The 20,079-nt window shown below is 49.7% G+C and overlaps 1 protein-coding gene across 1 annotated transcript; it reads left to right on the forward strand.

The window, feature by feature from the left end:
- The first annotated feature begins 407 nt into the window (after positions 1-407).
- LOC144096950 (uncharacterized) lies at positions 408-3,238 on the forward strand. The gene is made up of 4 exons (XM_077629757.1): positions 408-639; positions 749-950; positions 1,432-2,433; positions 3,018-3,238. The coding sequence occupies exons 1-3, from the start codon at positions 544-546 to the stop codon at positions 2,421-2,423; spliced, it is 1,290 nt and encodes a 429-aa protein (XP_077485883.1). The 5' UTR covers positions 408-543; the 3' UTR covers positions 2,424-2,433; positions 3,018-3,238.
- Positions 3,239-20,079: the final 16,841 nt, after the last annotated feature.

Genomic DNA, 20,079 nt, shown 5'->3' on the forward strand with positions numbered 1-20,079 from the left:
GCGCAATGATCGCGGGCGGCCCCCTCGCTCAGCGAACACAGCAGCATCGTCAGAGGAGAGCGCGCGGCCAGACAACGGGGAAGTGTGCCATCTCCTCCTGGCTCGGGAGGCATCCGTCCGGCGTGGAGCGCGCCTTCGACTTCCACTTTCATCCGAGGAAACTCGTTAGGGGTCAGGACCCGTCCGTCCGCCGAGCGCCCGCCGCATCTCCTCCTCTCCCGGCCGACGGACGTTGCCTGCCGGTCCAGCCAACGCTAGCGGCGGCGACGGTGCAGGAACGTCCACCGCCGACCGGCTATTCTCGCCCCGCGCCTCAAGAATGGCAATGTTTTGCTCTTCCATCCGGGCCAGCCGGCCAGCAGTGGTGGGAGATGGTCCGGGCCGTCCTCTCCCTTTCGCCGGGAAGCCGCGAGGGTTCCTGCCCGGCCCTCCCCGCAACTTTCTCTTCTTGTGCCCTCTCGCGTCGCCGTCCTCTTCCTCGTTGCGCTCGCTGCTGCCGGGGGCCAACCTCTCTCCGAGGGCGCTGCGAGGCGGCCCGTATAAATGCCAAGTGCCCCCACAGTTGAGCACATCAGTCGGCAGCAGCAGCGGCATCTGGCCCACAGGGACCTGAGCAGCCGCAGCATGAATCCCTTCAAGGTAAACGCGGAGACGCCAGAGCGCGGACGCGTCCGACGTCGCGAGTGGATATACGCCTGCGTCCGGGGGTCTCGCCGGGGCGTCCATGAAGTCGGTGTTTCGCTTGCAGGTGCTGACGGTCGCCATGTGCGCCGTTCTAGCCATGGCTGGTGACATCGGAGGTGGTGGAGGCGGCGGAGGCTACGGCGGCGGAGGCGGTGGCTTCGGAGGCGGCCTCGGAGGCGCGAGCTTCCTAGGTGGCCTAGGCGGCGGAGGAGGATTTGGTGGCGGAGGATTCGGCGGTGGAGGATTCGGCGGCGGTGGGTTTGGAGGTACGGTGGTTTGTTTAGTCATGCGTGCTTTATGAATCATCGGTGCTGGTTTTCTGCAGCTGAAGGCACGAACTTATGCTGTCGTGCCTCAGCCACGGTAGCGGCTGTATGAAAGAAGGAAGCAAAAGTTTTAACGCACACTGGGGTGAACAGGGTGCTGTTTACACATCGTAATCAGATGTTCCAGGAAGCAGTTTCAGAGGCAGAAGCTGCTCGGTGTTCATTCATTTAGAATTGCAGCGATGCCACTCGGACATGCGCGTGAACGAAAAACGAATGCAGTTTGTTGTAGACCAGATGCGATCTTCTCTAAACGGCTGTTGCGCAAGGCGAGTACACGCCCCACAACTGGGCAGTTTACAAGGGCGGCTCTGCGCCTACTGTCATTACCATCAGATAAGCTCGCCCATTAGCTAGACTTTCCTATGCCTCCGGCAAGCCTTGATCACGAAGCCCAGACATTTCGTTTTTCTTTCTGCAGGCGGGGGAGGCGGCGGCGGTGCCAGCAAAACCATCGTTGTCTCCGTAAGCGGAGGTGGTGGCGGCGGCGGTGGCGCTCCGGCTCCCCGTCCAGTCACCCGCTACACCGCGCACATTGACCGCACACCGCTGCCCATCAAGTACAAGCAGGGACTTGTCGCCACCGGCAACGGCATCTCTCTCGTCGAGCCAATCATGGTTGCCACCAATGTTCCGGGACCAAGGATCAGCTTCCCTCAGGGCATCCCTCGACCACAGCAAGCCACGGTCCACGTAGCCGAAATCCAGAGAGTTGATGGCGGTGGCGGTGGATTCGGCGGCGGTGGTGGAGGCTTTGGCGGCGGAGGTTTCGGTGGAGGTGGCTTTGGAGGCGGTGGATTTGGCGGTGGTGGATTTGGCGGTGGCGGTTTCGGCGGCGGCGGATACGGCGGCGGCGGATTCGGTGGCGGTGGATTCGGCGGTGGTGGTGGCGGATTTGGCGGTGGAGGATATGGAGGCGGCGGATTCGGAGGTGGCCTGACCGGCCTGGGTGGCGGTTTCGGTGGTGGTCTTGGAGGCGGATTCGGTGGAGGTTTCGGAGGTGGCGCTGGAGGCGGTGGCGGAAGCGTGTTCCCGCACCCGAGGGTTGAAGTCGCCGAGGCTGTGCACAAGATTCCACTGGGCACCGCTGCTGACACGCACAAAGAAGGAGGCGGAGGCGGCCACGGAGGGGGCGGTGATACAGCCGTCCTCAGCGTTGACGTCCACCACCACGGCGGAGGCGGCGGCGGCGGCGGACACGGGGGAGGATTCGGCGGCGGCGGCGGCCATGGTGGCGGCTTCGGAGGTGGCGGCTACGGCGGTGGAGGACACGGTGGTGGCGGCGGAGGCCACGGAGGCGCCGCGTTCGCTGCTATCCCAGTCAAGGTTGTCGAAGTCGCTGGCGCTGCCGGCGGTGCCGGAGCAGTTGGAGGCGGAGGTGGAGGAGGACACCACGGAGGTGGATGGCACTAGACCTCATGATGTTAGTATCTGGTTTGTTCTCGTCACTAGTGAAATCATTACTGCTCAGTAGTGCTCAACCATGGACAGTCAGAGACTGTTCCAGTTAACAGTAAAATTTTAAGTGGGCATTTCTTTTGCTTTGAAGTTCTTACTTGTAGAGTCGTTTGTTTCAGATACACAATCTAGACTACACAGCATTCTCGGTTGGTGATTCTGATAAAATGTCAATACGTGCCCCTACCTATATTTATTTTTCGGCATCCGCTTATGATCTTATAGCTTTGATATTGTGCTTGTGAGTGCTTTTTTGTTATTTGAATAAAATTGAGGTGGGCCTTTCGAAACCTTCTCCTATCTGAATACGTAAGATCGGTTCATAGAGGCCAGGCATCCTAACTGTTCCCTCATTCTACTTGATTACTCAATGAACTCGAGGCATGCGCTTCAGCTATCAACTTTTGGAATGGCGTGATTGCCCCAGCTTGTAGACATCAGCAAATAAAGCCTTAAGAACAGACATGAGCACATCGCATCTGAGTCCTTGCTCCGGATGAATGAATGATGCCTCTAACGCCTGCCTTTTTGTGTTTGTTCTCTATGCAGACGTTCGATAGTTGAAATGAAGAATCGCTGCCAGCTGCGAGCAACTTGCTCCGTCTTGCCAAATGCGCCGCTCAGCGAGGCGCCCCCTGTCGGCACTGCCACGGCACCAGAGAACATCCGCCGAACATGGTCATCCTGTTTTGTAATATACTGTTGTGAGACGTTGTGTGAACATCTCAACCCTTCTGTAAAATAAACTTTTGTAAATATGGTTAAAAGAACTTGATTTTGTTTGTTTCTGCTCAGCGGAGCGACTGCTCGATCTTGCTTCGTTGAACCAAGTTTGTAGGTTCAAGGTTCATAAGTTCAGGCCAACGACGTTTCATTACAAGCTAACTTTGCGCTCATGCTCACAGGACACCTTGAATGCGTCACTTGAAAAAAAAAATATTGCAGAATTTCGTTTTCGACGTCATCAACAGGGGCACTGCTGACTGGGTGTAATGTTCTACCAGGGCCTAATATCGGCGCACTGTTTACACTGACCCCTTAAACACACGGATTACCCTGCGCTTCTTGAGCAGGTCCCCATTTCTCATGTGAGTTACAACCTCTTTCTTCTCGTTAGCAGGTTGATCTTTTTAGCAGGTAACGCAATCAATCTAGTAATATCGCTTTTCATGCACTGCATTTTGTTATTTTCATTAATGGCTTACGCCACGGTTGTCAGCGCGACTTAACAGCCCAAACCATGTTATAAAGCACGTGAATAAGACAAGTCTTTCACTCGAACACAAAGCCTCAATGTCTTAAAACGGATATTGCGTTCGTTGCTTCTCTCTTTGGTTGACTGATCTCGCCACAAGGAAGTTTGGTACTGATGCGTGTATTCAAAACTCACACATAAATAAGTACCTACAGAAGCCTGAGCTATAGCAGCATTCTTTAAACAGCACCTCCTACGTAAATGTAAGAGCAAAAAGCAAGTGTCCACTCGGGAAATAGAACAGTTGTATTAGCGACAATGCTGAGTCAGCGAACAGCCTTGTCAACCCAGAAATAATAGTATGCCATGCACATGCGTGTCTACAGTCTACAAGGATAGCGAGTCTACAGTGCCGCCTGGTAGAAAAGAATAGCTCGGGGTGGTGTAGTTCAAGACATGAAGGGATGTTTAGCTTGGTACATGAACATCCGGCATTCAATTGCTCTAGCGAGTAAATTTTGTTCTTGTTGCTGGCACCATTATGTGCCTTCCCTTTTGGCTCAAGCGTGCACCGCATTATTTGCAGCCTCCTTTTCTATGTCAATTACGACATTGTTCTTTGTTACGTCAGCGTCGTGCACTTAACTCTGTTCGCCACCTAAAAGCTGATAGCACAGCACGATGTGAAACAGTTCGGTAAGGGGAAGAGAGAGGGAAGTTAGGTAGACTCACACATAGAAACACACGGCGATATGTTGTCCTAAACTTAGTATTGCACCTTTCTAACGTGGAAACAGAATGCGTTGCAGAGCAACCGTTACTACAGAAAATAAATGACTATATACTGCAGTTGCATCGCTTGTTCTAGCGAGGTTCATGCTCGATGAAAGCACCAGTGTAGGAAACATGCGCACTTAGCAGCTAGGACTTTTTCTCCGAGACGTGCTAATTTACAATCTTAAGTTTCGTGAACAGCACGTGATGCGCATGAAAAGGCATACCGCACTGCACATGTGTGGGACGTTTTGCTTGCGGACACTGCGAGATATAGAAAGGAAACGATGGAGGCAGTATTCGTGGGTTGAGAAAAGGATTACACCGGAACGATAGCTCCCCCTTCTGAGTTCTGAAATGGATTAGATGCACCGGTTCTGTTCAGCATGGCGGTATTGCACAGAAAACATACGTCAGAAACACTTCAGGTCTGCACCAAGTGAGGCAATGGCCCGATAGCCCTTCGCAACTCCTCGAAGCCAAACTACGTCAACTAATTCGCTTTAATGAACTGGAGAGAACAACTCTTCAGAGTAGTAGTGATACAATGGTGAGTTGACGTGAATGAAGTTGTCTTCTAGAAGTTGCAGGGGCGGTAAGGCAGATGCATAGGTACAATGGGATTAACATCTCAAAGCGACACGTGGGCTATGAGGAGCGAAGGGCTTCGGACTAATTTCGACCACGTGGGGTCTTTAGCACCCTCTGACATCGCACAGTACACGGGCGCCCTTCATTTTGCCTTCATAGATACGCGGCTGTCGTGACCGGGATTGAACCAGCGTCCTCGGATCAGCAGTAGAGCACGTTAACCACTGAGCCACTGTGACGGCTAGTAAGAAATCATTACTGTCCAAACAGCATTACCTTATATTACAGCCATTCGGTTGCATAAAATTGTGGCTAGATCACGTTACTGAACGTTCATGTTTCGTCAAGCCTGGACTAGCTTGTTCGATAAAATGCTTTGTTAAGCAACAGCCGATTACATATCAATGCATAAAGGTAGGTCTATTAAATTCTCTGTCACAATCCTTTCATTTTGTTTGTAACAACAGACGGTATTTGGGTCGGTCGCAGCAGTAATGTCCAGTGGGTGCAGTGACAGACTGTGCATAAACGCTCCGGTTGAAACTTACGATGCTACCAAACCAACAAGCCAGCATGGTAGATTTTCTGAATTTCTAGTTTTGAAGACGAATCTGAGGAATCTAGCTTGTGCCGCGTAGGTGAAGTACATAGCCATGGTGGAGGAGATCTTTTGCTAACACCTCCGGTCGAAGAAACAAAGCCATTGGACACAGATAAACCTACAGTCATTACGTATTATTGCACGCAGCAGAGTGTCATTGGCCCCAGTTGATAATATACACGCTGCGGACGGTAGGCAAGCACTCGGGTATCAAATTTGCGCTTTCACTCTCGCAACGCTTGATGAAGAAGTTTCACCGGCTGAATACTGACCAGCTGCTTCCAAATGTGTTCACCCTAGCACACAAGAATAAGCAGGGCACGGGCCTCCGCGGTTCTCAACTAAGCGACACAGTGGCATATCTTCGCGACTTAAGAGGCGTCGATAAATGAAGGAAGTTCGACAGTCATTGTTCTCACTCTTCAAGAGAGCCTGAATCGGAGGCCGCCGCCACTGTCCTATATCCGAGGCATTGTATGCACGGCTGCCACGAAGGGCTATAGAAATTACACTTTCTAAACATAACCGCACGATGAACGGTATGCATGGTTCGCAGTAGGATGGAGGAGGTACATAATAATCCGGGAACGATGGATCCTGCTCAGGCTCGCAAAAGGAAGGGAAAAAGAAATGTGCAAGACTCTAAGGCGATGAAAGGTCGCACTTTTAGGAAGACTGCGGCTGAGCACAAGGGCGTGGAGAGCCATGCTTGAGGAAAAGAAGGTAAAGACGAAAGATAACAAGAGAAGAAGGCTTCACAGTCTCGGAGATGTGAGCAGGTGCACCCAGCGTTCAGCATCTGCGCGGGCCCTCTCCGTTACTTTCCTGTACGGCTCTGGCGAGGCCTCGGAGTCTCGGCAACTATAGCAGCTATAAAAGGAAGGAAGAGGCGATCCGGCGGTGCAGCCAATGCGCGCTCTGTGAAGCGCGCGCGTTTGTGGGTTTGACCGACGCAGGAAATGTCCCGTTGCTGGGCCCGCCACCGCCGACAAGGAACGCTTAGCCCTGACGAGCTGTCAACCCTCACTGCCGGCCGGCCGGCCCGCCGGTCGGCTCGGCTATTTCGAGAGATGCGCAGCTGCCTGCCCTCCCCCCGCCAGCTACGTTCTTATACGCGCCGCAGTCATTGGATTCTTCTGATACGGCGACGGTGGCGCGGACTTTTCACGCCCACCCGCTTTCCTCGCCCCGAGACTTTTCTTCTATTCCGCGCGCGAACGAACCCGCGCGACCGCGCGAGGCCGCGCAGCCACCAAGGCGCGACAACAATTCCATCCTGGCGCGCGTTCCTCGTCGTCGTGGCTTCAAGAAGCGCTCCCGCCCCCCTCCCCCGCCGCCACGGCGCTCGCGAAGCTGACACGTTGTTCCTTCCTCGCTGTGTCAGCTAGGCGAGGAAGGGGGGCTCACCTCACCTGGAACAGCCGCGAGACACGTACGAGGACGTGCTGTGTTGTGGCAGTGCCCCGAGGCTTCCAAGCGCAGACGGGGGCGCGCGCGCCGGGAGAGCGTTCCTGGGAGAGTTAATGCTTTCAGTTTAGCTCAATCAACGTCGCTACGGGGGTCTGAATGCTTCCTTCTGTTTCTGACGTTTTATACCCTTGAGCTTGAATGCAGACCCGTGCGGTCTGATATGAATGCAAACAGCGTAGAAAGCACTGATAGGCGTGGGTAAATGGGGCTTCAAGATGAACGGGGAGAGATTTGAAAGGCGTCAGATGTAGGAGTGAGGAAGAGGAGGAAGAACGCGTGCTTTTTGGATGAGAAACAATCGACTGGTCATAGAGCTGCTTTCTGTTTGCCCTAGAATTACAAATCTAAGTAGAATAGTATAAAGGCCCTACACAATGTTTCTCATGGGGCCAACAAATAAATAATGTTTTCATCTTCATCTGCTGGATTGATCTTCCCCACAAAGCGAAGTTAAGTTCTGTGCGAAGACTTCATTCCATGTCCTGAACAATGTCGCTGTGGAACAGCGGGTTTGTGATATGAATCTGTCCTCTTCAGCTCTTGCACAGAGGCTGCGGTTCTTTACCTCCTTACTGTTTTCAGCCACAACCACAGCCATCACTTTACATCATATCACTTTCAGAGCTACTTTCAATCGATAGCTATGCGGAGCGGTAGATCGGCCCTGTGAGGAGTTCCTCGAAGAAGCAAGACATAACGTTTTCCGTCAGGACGTCATCGTTCCGCTTTGCTTTTGTTCCGGTAAGAACAATGCTTTTTTTTGCATGCTCGCAAGAGAAGGTCGGCGCAGCTCGCGACGCCTGTCGCCAGTTGCCGGCACTGCTCGCCTCGTCGTTCCCCGTGCGCCTGGACAACCCGCGCCGCGATAATAACAGGCGCGATTCACTTCCCGGATGCTCGGAGCAGCAGCAGCGAGGAGAGCCAGGACGGCTCGCTGCTGCTCCTGCACTTCCTCGTGCGCGCGTGTTTGTCCGACAGGAGTGAAGCGCCAGTGGGCGATGCTTCGTGGACTGTCGTGGCCTGTAGAAGGAGCTGCACGTGTTGTAACCCAGATTTTGGCACCGACGGCCAGCCAGCTCACACACGCTTTGTTATAGCTCAAGGGCTGTTGTCATTTCTTCATGCGATAAAGTAAACAAAGCCTTGCTGGTGGTTTTTTTTTATTAAGTGGAGTATTTCTTTTAATAGGACAGTAATAAGAGGGAAGCAAGAAAACAATGGCAGGAAGGTTAGTGGCCTGTAATGGACTGATGGTTACCCTACTCTTAGAGAGAGGATAAAGTGAGAGAGGGTGGAGGAATAAGTGTAGCGCGGCTGAGAAGAACAACAAACAAAAACAACAACATTAATGATGAGAACGGGATAAGTAAGAACAACAACAAGAAAACACGAGCTCAGCTTCTATAGGCAACCACCCAAGTTTGTAGCTTTCATATGCTGAGCTGATGGTGTGGTGGCCTTCTCGGCTCTTGAAAGGTGAAGCCAGTGTCTAAGAAACGGGAGTCTAAGCAGTGCAATGCAGCCACGGCAGGCGCTTGTCGAATGTTGAAGTGTGAATAGTTAAAGGCGAGGTACGGAATATTTTTTTTTTGCATTTGCAGTGCTAGTAGGCTGCTGACTAAACTTTTCAAAGCCAAATATTATATGTATTCTAGCAAAAAAGCGTTTGCTGCTGAACATGTTCAATCATGTAAGCACGCCCCTACTCTATGATGCAGGCAGCATGAGGCCTGAAAAACCTTACAAGAGCAAAAAATGCAAAATCCGGAGAAGTCAATATTGTTTTTGAAGCAGTGAATAAGATCGGAAAACGGAATTTTTAGCGCGCGATGTTCGTTTTCAGTAAAACTCAACAAAGTTGCGTATCTGAGTAAATAAAGCAAAAACAGCCAACACTAATGATAACGTTCAGGTTGAAGCCGTTGCTGGCTACGGCTGCACAAGCCTTGCTGTGCATTGGCACTGTTATTCAGGTTTAGTGAAAGCTCAATATAAATGTCAGTTTGAGATCATCACCCTTCCCCGGCAATGTTATGTGCCGTTGGTGTTCTTTCGCAGCTCATATGAGCAGTCAGAAACGCTTAATAATTAATGGACAGCAATTTTTTGACACCTGGAAGACCTTATTTTGTAACAACCGGGTTCCCCCAGGGAACGACGCGATGTCCCCACCCCCCCCCCCTCCCCACCCACCCACCCCGCACAACCACGGGGCATCTATGTCCACTTCAGAGAAGCGAGTCGGACCTCACCCGCAGCGCCAGGTTACGCACACAAACAATACAAATGTGACCATAATATTTATGCCACTATGAAAGATATGCATAAAACTGAAGCCTACTGCCTGGTCATCTCAGACGCAGCACCGAAAGCGAAAACTGAATAGTCCTTATCGATTGTGTTATGTCTGCTTTTAGTCCCCTAATCCCTCTTCCCCAGTGCAGGGTAGCCAAACGGAACCCTTTTCTGGTTAACATCCCTGCCTTTCCCTCCTCCTCTTTATCTATCTATCTGAGGCAGTTTATCTTAGCAGCACAATGCATTTAATAAGTTTCACCACGGAATAGAAATGAGATAACCATACGGCGCGCACGAATTTGTGTAACACATTTATAAAGAAGAAAATGCTCATTACGAGTGTTCGCATAGTAGTATAACGAACAGCACTCGACTACACTGAATGGTGTGCTCCATCTGCGAGAGGCCGGATGGTGCGCATCGATTATAACCAAGCCTCTTATTTGTCAGCGTCTCCAATTTGCACCAGTTTATACCACTAATCAGTGGCGTTTCCTCTTGGTGTGCTTTTAATGCATGTCCACGTGCGTCTCCACACGTTTTTCTTTTGTTTCGCCATGTCTGTTTCAGTCATTTTATTTTCTCGCTTTCATCTGTCAAATTTTCAAATGTAAGTCACAATGAACGGCGTCTATTCACCAGACCGTTAGCCTACAGCGAGGTTGGATCTCTGTCGCACACAACAACCTGAACCTAATACCTGCCGATAGTCTATAACTTGTCTAGTTAGAACGAGATGACTTAAAGAAAACAGCGCGTTGTTTTCATAGCCTGGAAGGCTGTGTTTGCTCGACAAGTCACGTTTGCTGACAGGGCCCAATTATTTACGGATTAAGCGATAGCGTAGTGCGTTTCCGGGTCCCTGACGTGTGCATACTGACGATTGAGGTACTCAAAGTGAGAGCGCCGCAAAGGTCTCTTTGTCTCTTTGCTGTCCCGGCAGGCAGCAGCAGACGCATGTAGCTGCAGCTGCCGCTTGTCATGGTCAAGCAAGCAGTGTCTTTTCGGTGAAAGGTGTTCTCTTTTCGTGTGGCCTCCAAGTGCTATAAAACTGGACTATTATGCCAGTACAATATGATTTGGTTTGGTTTATGGGGATTCTACGTCCTAAAGCGACTCAGGCTATGAGGAACGCCGTAGTGAAGTGCTCCGGAAATTTCGATCACCTGGGGTTCTTTACCGTGCACTGACATCGCACAACACACGGGCCTCTATAATTTTACCTCCATCGAAATTCGACCGCCACGGCCGGTATCGAACCCGCGTCTTTCGGGCCAGCAGCCGAGCGCCATAACCGCTCAGACACCGCGGCGGCGCAGTACAATATGAGCCCAATTTCTGTACACGTTGGCTTCAATGAATGCACAATAAACAAGTGGAACTGCTGCACTTCCCTAGATGCGCACAATAATTGCAAAAATGTATTCACAAGAAATAAGTGGTATTTGTGACAATTTTTTAACGCGGCAGCATTTAGGCTGTTGTCATGTGGCTTCCGATTTCTCGGCAAGGAAATTCCCAGATTGGTCAATTTCCTGACGACGTCATAATTGTCACGTGATCTACACTGACTGATCAATGAGCATCGGCAAATTTGAAGTGCATCCCTTCCGTAAAGGCGCGGTTCGGGTGTCCACCGAGATAAGTGAGACAGTTACGAATTCACAGTGGAAGCTGTACAGCTTTCCATTGTAGCCGTGTGGCTGCGATTGGGTGGATTCCAATGAGCAACTACTTACTTATTACAAATCTACTCCAGGTTCGGGGTTTCCCCTAAACGTTTGACCAATTTGATGTTCTATTACATGCGCTTACATCGTACAGCCGACGACATTTTTTTTTTCATTTCGCCTCAGCTGATATGTAGCAATAAGTGTGCGATAGAAAGAAGGAATAAAATAAGTCAAACAGTGGCAGGTGTATTCGCAATCAGGATGAATTAAAAAGGATAAGTAAACATAGAAGCTCCCTGTAGAGATGTACTGCTGCGTTTCATAAACTGTCTGACGTGGACCCTCAAAGTTCAGAGGTCAGGAGAAAAATCAAGACCAAGTACGAGGCGTTGGCTGTCAACTATTATGACACATTTGAACACTGGCGTTACGTTTTAGGCGTCATCATTATCAGTCTGACTACGACCACTGCAGGACAAAGGCCTCTCTGGTGTCTGTCCAGATAACCCTGTCCGGTGGCAGCTGCGCCCACTGTATGCCCACAAACTTCTTAATCTCATACGCGTACCTAACTTTCTGCCGGCCCTGCTACTTTTGCCCTTTTCTTAGAATCCGTCCCGTTACCCTTAAGGAGCAGTGGTTATCTTGCCTTCGCATCTTGCCTTCCTACGGGGTGTATGCGTCACTATCGTACGACATGGACTCGCCACTCTGTGGAATACGGTTTCTCCTCCAGCATGTAAACTGCAGGATATTTCTGTTGATCATTATCATTATCATCATCATCATCTTAGCTCTACCTTTTACTCCCATTTCTCTATGTACAGTGATTAGCCGGGAGCTACAGACTCACTGAACAGTCCAACGTCTGCCGTTTTAACTAATACCCTCTGTATTTATGCCTTAATGACGACCTATTAAATGTGATATTTACATGACGAACTACATGTTAGCCAACGGATCTAACAGCCCATTCGTGTGAAGTAGTTTCACGCACTTAAAACATTTTTATGTGATATAAATAATGAACCACCGGACAGCTTTTAGAAGGCCGCACATATAAACACAAAAGCGGAGATGAGAATGGCTCACAGAAATATGCTTGAAACTAAGGAGAAAACCCTAGGAAAATATAATTTCCGAACGTCACGTGGTAAGTCTAGATATGGAGCAGCGTATAATTTTGGAGGCGAGAAGTAAATTGATTGCGCGAGGGCAGACAGGAAGGAAATAATAAAAACCTACAGCCTGTATGGCGTCTTCATCGTTTTGAAATAACTTTTAAAAACTGTAACACGCAAATGGCACTAAAAAAAAAAGAATCGAAACCACCTCCAACGATTCTTTTCATTCTAATTTAAGAGAAGACGCGCTGAAACATTTTTCCCTCAACTTTAGTTATTATGTCAGAGAAGAGCGCGACGAGCATTGACGGATTACAACGCATTACGCTTAGGGAAAACGCAAAGCAGAGAGCAACGGCGATGGCGAAAGCACGAACGACGAAGCCGCGCAAGATGAGGCAGTTTCGAGAATTGCCGGGCCCGGGCTATGCGCACCGCTACACGAGTAGTGGCCTATTTCCCTCAGTTGAGAGCCATCTTTACACCGGTCGGGCTCCTCCGAACGACCTGCTATATTTAAGGGGGCTCGTCCAGGCAACACACTCACACACCGGCGGAACTTGTTATGCGTGCACTAATGGCAAAGGCGAAGAAGTTGTTCTTTAATGGCGGCACCTCGGTGCGTTCGAGACCGGCTCCTGAGCAGGGCGACAAAAGCGGCCTCCGAATGGATCAAGGAAGTTCGACGCGTTGTTGAGCTGCTGCGCTCTGGGGGGCGCGTTGTATGCGGCCTCTTCCATTCACGCTCCAGACGTGTCACTGTAGGATCGAGCGTGAACGAGACGAAAAAAGAAGCAAAAACATACAGACAAAAACAGAATTAAACTGCGACGCGCAGGCGTCTTGGGGCCTGGCATTGTTGCCTTCTTTGGCAGCGGCGAGGAAAAAAAAAAAAAACAACGTAAGCTTTGCACGTGATGTTGCGTGGAGGTATGGAGGAGGTTTATTGGCAGTGCGTGTCGGAGACTCGGCTTCGTAGCTCCTTCGGTTGTCGTCACGGCGGCGCTAAATCGAGCCCATAAGTCCAAGACCGGGAGCGCGAGAAGTAATTTATGGGTGACGGAAAAAACTTTTTTTTGCAGCCGTGAGGCTCCTGCGAGGTCCAATAATTCAACAGCACTGGCGTGCAGCGCACATGGTGTCGATTTCCTTCGATAATGGAGTGCGAATGCTGACGTACCCTTATTTCGCGTATATTTTAGTTACGTGCGTCTTCATAAATTCTTATACGGGTTATTTATAGAGTGTGCCACGTGCGTACTATTAAGAACAAAACGCAGGAGTTAAAAGTGAGCCAGATGTCTTGCTTCATTTTTGGATTGCTTCGCGTGTTCTGAAAACTAAAACAAAAGAAAGTTAAAAGACAACTGAGAGTGCTAAGTTTCGCGTGTTGTTTTGTTCTGAACTGAAGTTAAACTGGGCTGCTTATGTGGCATCCTTTGCAGATAAGCTTAGCAAAGAAACGAAAAAAAAGCCTCTTTTAGAGCCTTTTCTATATGGTGCTAAATATGCAGTGGCAGTGCCTCGACAATTCATAAATTTCACTTCTGCATAAGAAAGCCCACTGCATTCAAAATATTACTTACAAAAAATGTGGCAGCCCAGTTCATCTACTGACTAAAAGGAATAATTAAACTGGGGAAAAGTATATGGCACTAAATGTCGTGCATTGGTGAAACGAGAATTACTTTTCTTCTTTAAAGAAAGAAAGTTCCAAAATATTCGAAATCTTGAGCGCAAAGAACTTGCAGCAATGATTTCACCCTTTCCCTCGCAACTAGCGATCATGCAAACACACTTTCTTTCTATCTCTGTGCGCGAAGGACCACACCTGCCCCTCACACCCGGTCGTTTGTTGGCCTCCAATCCTCCTTGCCTGAATTGATTTCTTCAGTATTCTCTCTGGCAGGCAACTCGTATCAACCGTTACCCAAGCCGCCTCGGAGCAGTTACCTAGTTCAAATCAAGTAAACAGCCAATTCTTGGCCATTTCACAAATCACTTCAAGCGTAAGTTTGCATTGGGTTTGGTTAAGGAGGCTGGCCAATCCCCTCGGACATTGATTAAGACAACAACCAAAGCACGCGCCAATTGTGAGCTAACGTTCCCAGTGAAAGTCTGAGTGAATTCGGACTCATATGTTTGGTTTCAATTGGTGCAGCTTTTAATTTTCGTACTGATTAAGACAAGAGCTAAAGCATGCGCCAGTTGTGAACTCGCGTTACACGTGAAACTCTGAGTGAATTCCGACTCATACATTTGGTTTTAATTGGTAGAGCTTTTAATTTTCGTATTTTCTTGTAGATATTTAAGTTAGTTACTACACTTCACAGGCGAGGCGACGCAGCGGATACAATACATTGATGAACGTGTCTCGCACTGTCATGGGAGGAGAATGGCAAAATGCGGAGTCTTCTCAAACTTGAGGATATTCGTTCTGATCTTGCTTCGAGGGAACCTTTCGAACAGTGCTTTGGTCTCTTCAGGCGAATTTAGCGCCAACGAAGCAACGTGTATTTCCTGTACTTAACACTGCATTTTTACAATTTCTTTCGGTTGTACCAGCTTCCATTTCTCGCGACTAGAGGAAAAGAAGCGACACAAGGTGAGTAGCGGAACAAGCGGGCAATACTTCCTTCACCTCGACCTTTTCCCATAGGAAGCGTCTTTCTCCGTCATTGAAGTTCACCCCCGCATTTCCTCTTCCCGGGCTCCTGGTATAGCCGCTGCCGCGATCTTCTACGACGGAGCTGCGCTCATTCGCGCGGAAGCCGAGCAAGTTCGTGCAGGCTCCTGGAACGAAGCCTCCTTCAATATCCAGGAAAGATCGCCACGCCGGGCAGTCCTTGTTCGGCCAATTCACGACGAAATAAAGCAGCGAAGACAGCGAGGGTACGGGTGAGGAGAGGTAATTGTGCCCCGGCCGGTGATTCTCTCAAATTGGCAATCGCCCCGCCGAAGAAAGCCTCGCGGCATATATGGAATATCCCAAACAAAGGAAACCCTCTCCGCACCCAGCGACCACCGCTACTGCCTCAACTACAACGGCCGGCCGCCATAGTCGCATAGTGCCCGTCGTGGTGACGGTAAAGAAAAAAAAAAGAGAGTTCCTCCCGGCGGGCTTTCTTTTCCACGAGGATGGAAGTCGAGTTTTCTCCTCTTCCACGCCCGCCTTCTTCCTGCGTGGTCGTGACACCCCCCCTCCCAAGAACCACGACCTCGCCGGGCAGGCCTTCCAACTTCCACGTGCCGTGAGCGGCTTCAGTTGTGGTTCTTTGTTGTCTTCTGTCTCGGCGGCGCGCACACACACGCCGCTTCTCTCCGGGTTGAGAGCCGCACCGAAACGGTCGCCATTAACTTGACCTCTGGCGCCGCCTGGCACAAAAGGGAGCGCGTCCACTTCCCAAGGCTGACCCAGATGAGCCACGCCGCAGTCGCTGCCGGCGTCGCCGCGACGGAGGCCCGGCTCTTTTCTTGAGACCCCCGCTGTGACCGGCGACGCGCGATGCACACGCAAGAGACGAAGCGCGACCGTTCTTGTCGCCACCGTTGTATTGATTGGTCCGGTGACGATGCTGTCTTGCTGCACTGACGACTCCCCCCCCCCCCCCCCCCATCTTTCACTCGCCCCAGCATCGGTTGATACCTGCGCGCTTGGGCTTGTCGCAGAGTGACATCCTTTCGACGTCCGACAGCAGCCGATGGCGATCAGAAGCCGCGCCTGAGACCACTTTCTCTCGCACCGAGATAACACGATTAAACCGGGCACCACGCTATATTTGGACGCCTAAGTGGGATCGCCGCGTCGACTACCTGGTTCCAACCTGAACGTGTCGGCAGGGGTGACACGAAGGCTACGTCTTGATATGGCGTTAGAACGTAATCCGGCGTTTTGCTCCTGTAGACGCTTCGTCGGAAATTTCTTCGTGCTTTATTCGCATAGTTGTAGTGCAGTTGTAGTGCACTTGAGGCTGCCTGAAAATATAAGCCGGCTCGAAAAATATAAGCCATTGGTTTGGTTGTTCGCCTAACCAGTTGAAATTTAATTCTCCTCAAGCGAAAATAACAAAAAGGCTAAGAGCGCCGTTTTTAAAGATTGAGTCCCAGTGCTAATTCTTGTCTCCCATTGTGACTGGCAGTTGTCGCCACCGACATGACTGGTTGATAGCCAGTGTACAATATTTTTCGCCAGCTCTGGTATCAAACGCAAGGTCGACCACTGGCAGAAGGCGTAAAGAATGAACGGGAAAAGAATAGTTACCAAATGTTCCCCTAGGGCTAGTTGATAGTGCGTGGGCTAATATTTTTTAAAGAAAGTCACACTAGGAACAGAGCAAAGTTGTGTCGGCGGTATCGGTGTGGATATTAAAAAGCAGGTGGGGTCTGCCTGATAATAAATGCCGGGAACTGCCACCCTTGTTTCTCGTTCTGAACAAACAACTACCAGGGTCCCAAGTCCGAAGTTCTTTGGAAACATCACAACTTACTCAATTATCACACGCCTGTAAGCTGTCGATCCCTCAGTGAACACAAGACAAACGATAACATCCAATGGTACAGGGCCAGTAAAAAGTTTCCTTGCCACAGTGTCTACTTTCGAACGCTATAGTAGGGCAGTTATGAAAGCCCAGAACCCTAAAATCTCGATAGAGGAATGAAGAAATATCATTCTCACCTCTGAGAACCTTGATTGCTGCATTGCTGTCATAAGTGGCAGAATATGCCGCTCAAAAACCAGAACCTGTGGCCTGGAAACTTTTGACGAACCCTGTACATCCAACTTTCTCAGCTTGCACAGTAGTAATGAACTTGTTTATATATATATATATATATATATATATATATATATAGTGATTTCTGGCAGCTGATTTGGTCAATATAATATAAAATCACCAAAAATTGAAGAAACATAACAGGGTTTAATTCACGACGTTTCGGCTGGATTACCAGCCTTTTTAGAGTGAGGCTGGTCGAAAAAGGCTGGTCCTCCAGCCGAAACGTCGTGAATTAAACCCTGTTATATATATATATATATATATATATATATATATATATATATATATATATATATATATATATATATATATATATATATATATATATATATATATATATATAAAAGGAAGCGCTCGACAGAGAGCCTAGGGGGCACGTTCAACCTCCTGTGTCCACTGAGCGTGAGAAGGAGACAGTGAACGCTTTTCTTTGCTTCATAAATTCTTCCTGCTCCACATCTTCCCATATTCCCACAGCAATGTACATGCCTGGGATCATATTCTATCTCTCTCTGCCTAAAAAGGTAAAAGACAAGCTACAGAAGACCAAAAACGAAGTACAGATGTCGCCACCCGACTTTGCAAATAAACTGGTGTATCGGCCGCGGCTCTCGCATTTCGACAGAGATGAAACTCAAAATGCACCTGTTTGCTTTCCAGGCGGCCGAAGTTATTCGGGAGCACTCCACTGTGGTGCCTCTTTTTCTCTTTAATTTTTCACCCCCCCCCCCCTTCCTCCCATCCCTGCCGGCGCGATTGATGTGTCCACCGAGAAGTGAGACAGTTACTTCGCCTTAAATTATCTTAAATGCAATTATTTAGGGGGTTGTGGGCGAGGGTGGCTTATGGTGGTAATGAGGAAAGGAGCCGAGCCGTGGTGGACGGCTCCGTAATTATTTCTGCCGCTTCGGGATCTTTAACGTACACCGACAACGTACAGTACACGAGCGCCAGGCAGGCGCAGTGTTTATTTCTTCAGGAAGGCATTATGCACGCCAAAGCCGACCTCATTATGGCGTCATCCAACCACTGCAGCGTGGCCATGTGCTCTTCGCCAAGACCTTTGCTGCCAACAAGCTGCTTCAGGGACGAGAATAACTAATCGTCATTGAAGCGTTCATGCCAGCTAGTGGCAGCGTACCCCCATCGTCATCATCATCCGACTCCTGGCTGTAGGGGAGTGATTGTACTTGGCATACAAATGCTTCTTCAGTTAGTGGCTATGCCTTGACATGTGCACCAACGAAGTCATCCCAGTGAAGATCAAGTCCGGCTAGCTATGTATCAATGACGCGTCGCCGCAAATACACATGCGTCGGATCACACTGGCTTTCGACCTCATCTGTCGTTCCTGGCCCCATGCAGCGACTAAGCTGGCCCAACGTATTGTCCGCATTTGGTAGCAGCGCATAATGTGGATAACCAACAAGGTAGGCGAAGCATGCCTCGCGACCTGTTGGGCCATGAAGAAAGGGCAGATGACCGGCATACAAACGTCTCAAATTGGCCCCATTGGTTCATCGGCGACCGTGCACAGTAGTTTCGCCTTCAACGCTGTCTCTTTGATCAAATCAACCACGCTTCTACTTCCACTTCAGGTTTTTGACCAGCCAGCTCGGATGAGTACACATGACCTTGTCGGCATGGTAGTTAGTGTGCGTGCTATTGGCCGGCGGTTATTTGCACTTTCCATGCAACCTTTTTCATTGCTTTTTTGCTCGCCATGTTCTGTCTGCGAAGTCTCGCGGAGGCTGGGAGACGTTTTGCAGTCTTCGCGCTTGCGAGAATCGGCAATTTTTCGACTGCTAAAGCGAGTTATTGGGCGCTTTCTCGTTCGCTATAAACGGGTGGTGGGGCCACAGTTGTTTGTTGTATCTGAGACGTAGCGCCATTGCCCTATTATAAATTTTGACATTAGCACAGCCATCGTTCGTGCTAAGCAAGCGTTCTTTATAATTGCGTTCTTATAATTGGTCTCGTCGGTACTTGCCCAATACAGGTGGTGAGCGAACTGGTTCCCGTCGTCATCGTCCGTGTGTCCAGCCATCCAAGTGATGCGGATGCACACGCTGCGCGTTGAGAGGGCTACGATCGTAGAAGTAATCTGCTACGTGATAGGGTGAGTTGAGAACGGTCTGTGGAGCTCATGCACGCCATCATGTGAATCGGAAAGTATAAGGGAGTAATTCCTCATTGGCATCCAGCCAAGCGCAGCCCTAAGGCTAAAAAGGAATGCTATGCAGCTTTCGCCGAAACCTCGTAGTTGAAGAAAAATTCGTCCTGGTACGTCCTTCGAGCCCGGGCCCACGGCTTTACCGGTGTAGTCGCTCTATATGGTAACACGAGAGCGAATTGACCAACAACTCGATGTGGCCACAGTGTTGGTTCATTGTTTAGGGGGATTCCCCAAGGTGGAGAAGATAAAAGTCGGAAGGCTGTGCTCTGTGTGTGTACGTGTTTCCTTTCTCTTCCCCAGTTCTATCGCGCAGGTTAATCATGGACGAGAAGCACCAACTAGCCAGCCAGAAAACCCTTCTTGGAGAAGATTTGTAACGCAGTAATTATTCACTGATGAGATAATGAAGTACGGGGACAAGGTTGCTATAGCTGGCACAGCACAGGGTTAAGTGGAGAGATATGAGAGAAACCTTTGTCCTGCAGTGGGCATAGTTAAGCTGATGATGAAGATGAATCGATCAATAGCTTTCATCCATCTCACTTCGAGCTGTTGATCAATTCGCCTTCCCCGTAGCGAGAGCTGAATACAGGGTGCTCCTGGACCGCTAGGGGCCCTCCCGGGGTACTATAAGAGGGATTAAATAAAAGTCTGTTCTCCCTCCTCTTCCTCACGCCAGCGTATGCTAGCCGTCCCAGTCAGCTGACCTGGTAGAGCGACTTCTCCAGTGAGGCGGTGGTACGGATACAAGCCCCGCACCAAGACGATTTTTTCGATAACTAAGGAGTTGCCGGGAAAGCTGTGCAGCTTTCTATTTTAGCCGTGTGGCTGTGCTATGTGGGTGGTAACGACTAATTACTCCTTTAAAAATATTTTTCTTGGGGGTTCACTAAACATTGAACCGAAACAATGAGCATAATAATAATAAATGTTT

This window comes from Amblyomma americanum, chromosome 7 (assembly GCF_052857255.1).
Source record: "Amblyomma americanum isolate KBUSLIRL-KWMA chromosome 7, ASM5285725v1, whole genome shotgun sequence".
Lineage (NCBI taxonomy): Eukaryota > Metazoa > Arthropoda > Arachnida > Ixodida > Ixodidae > Amblyomma > Amblyomma americanum.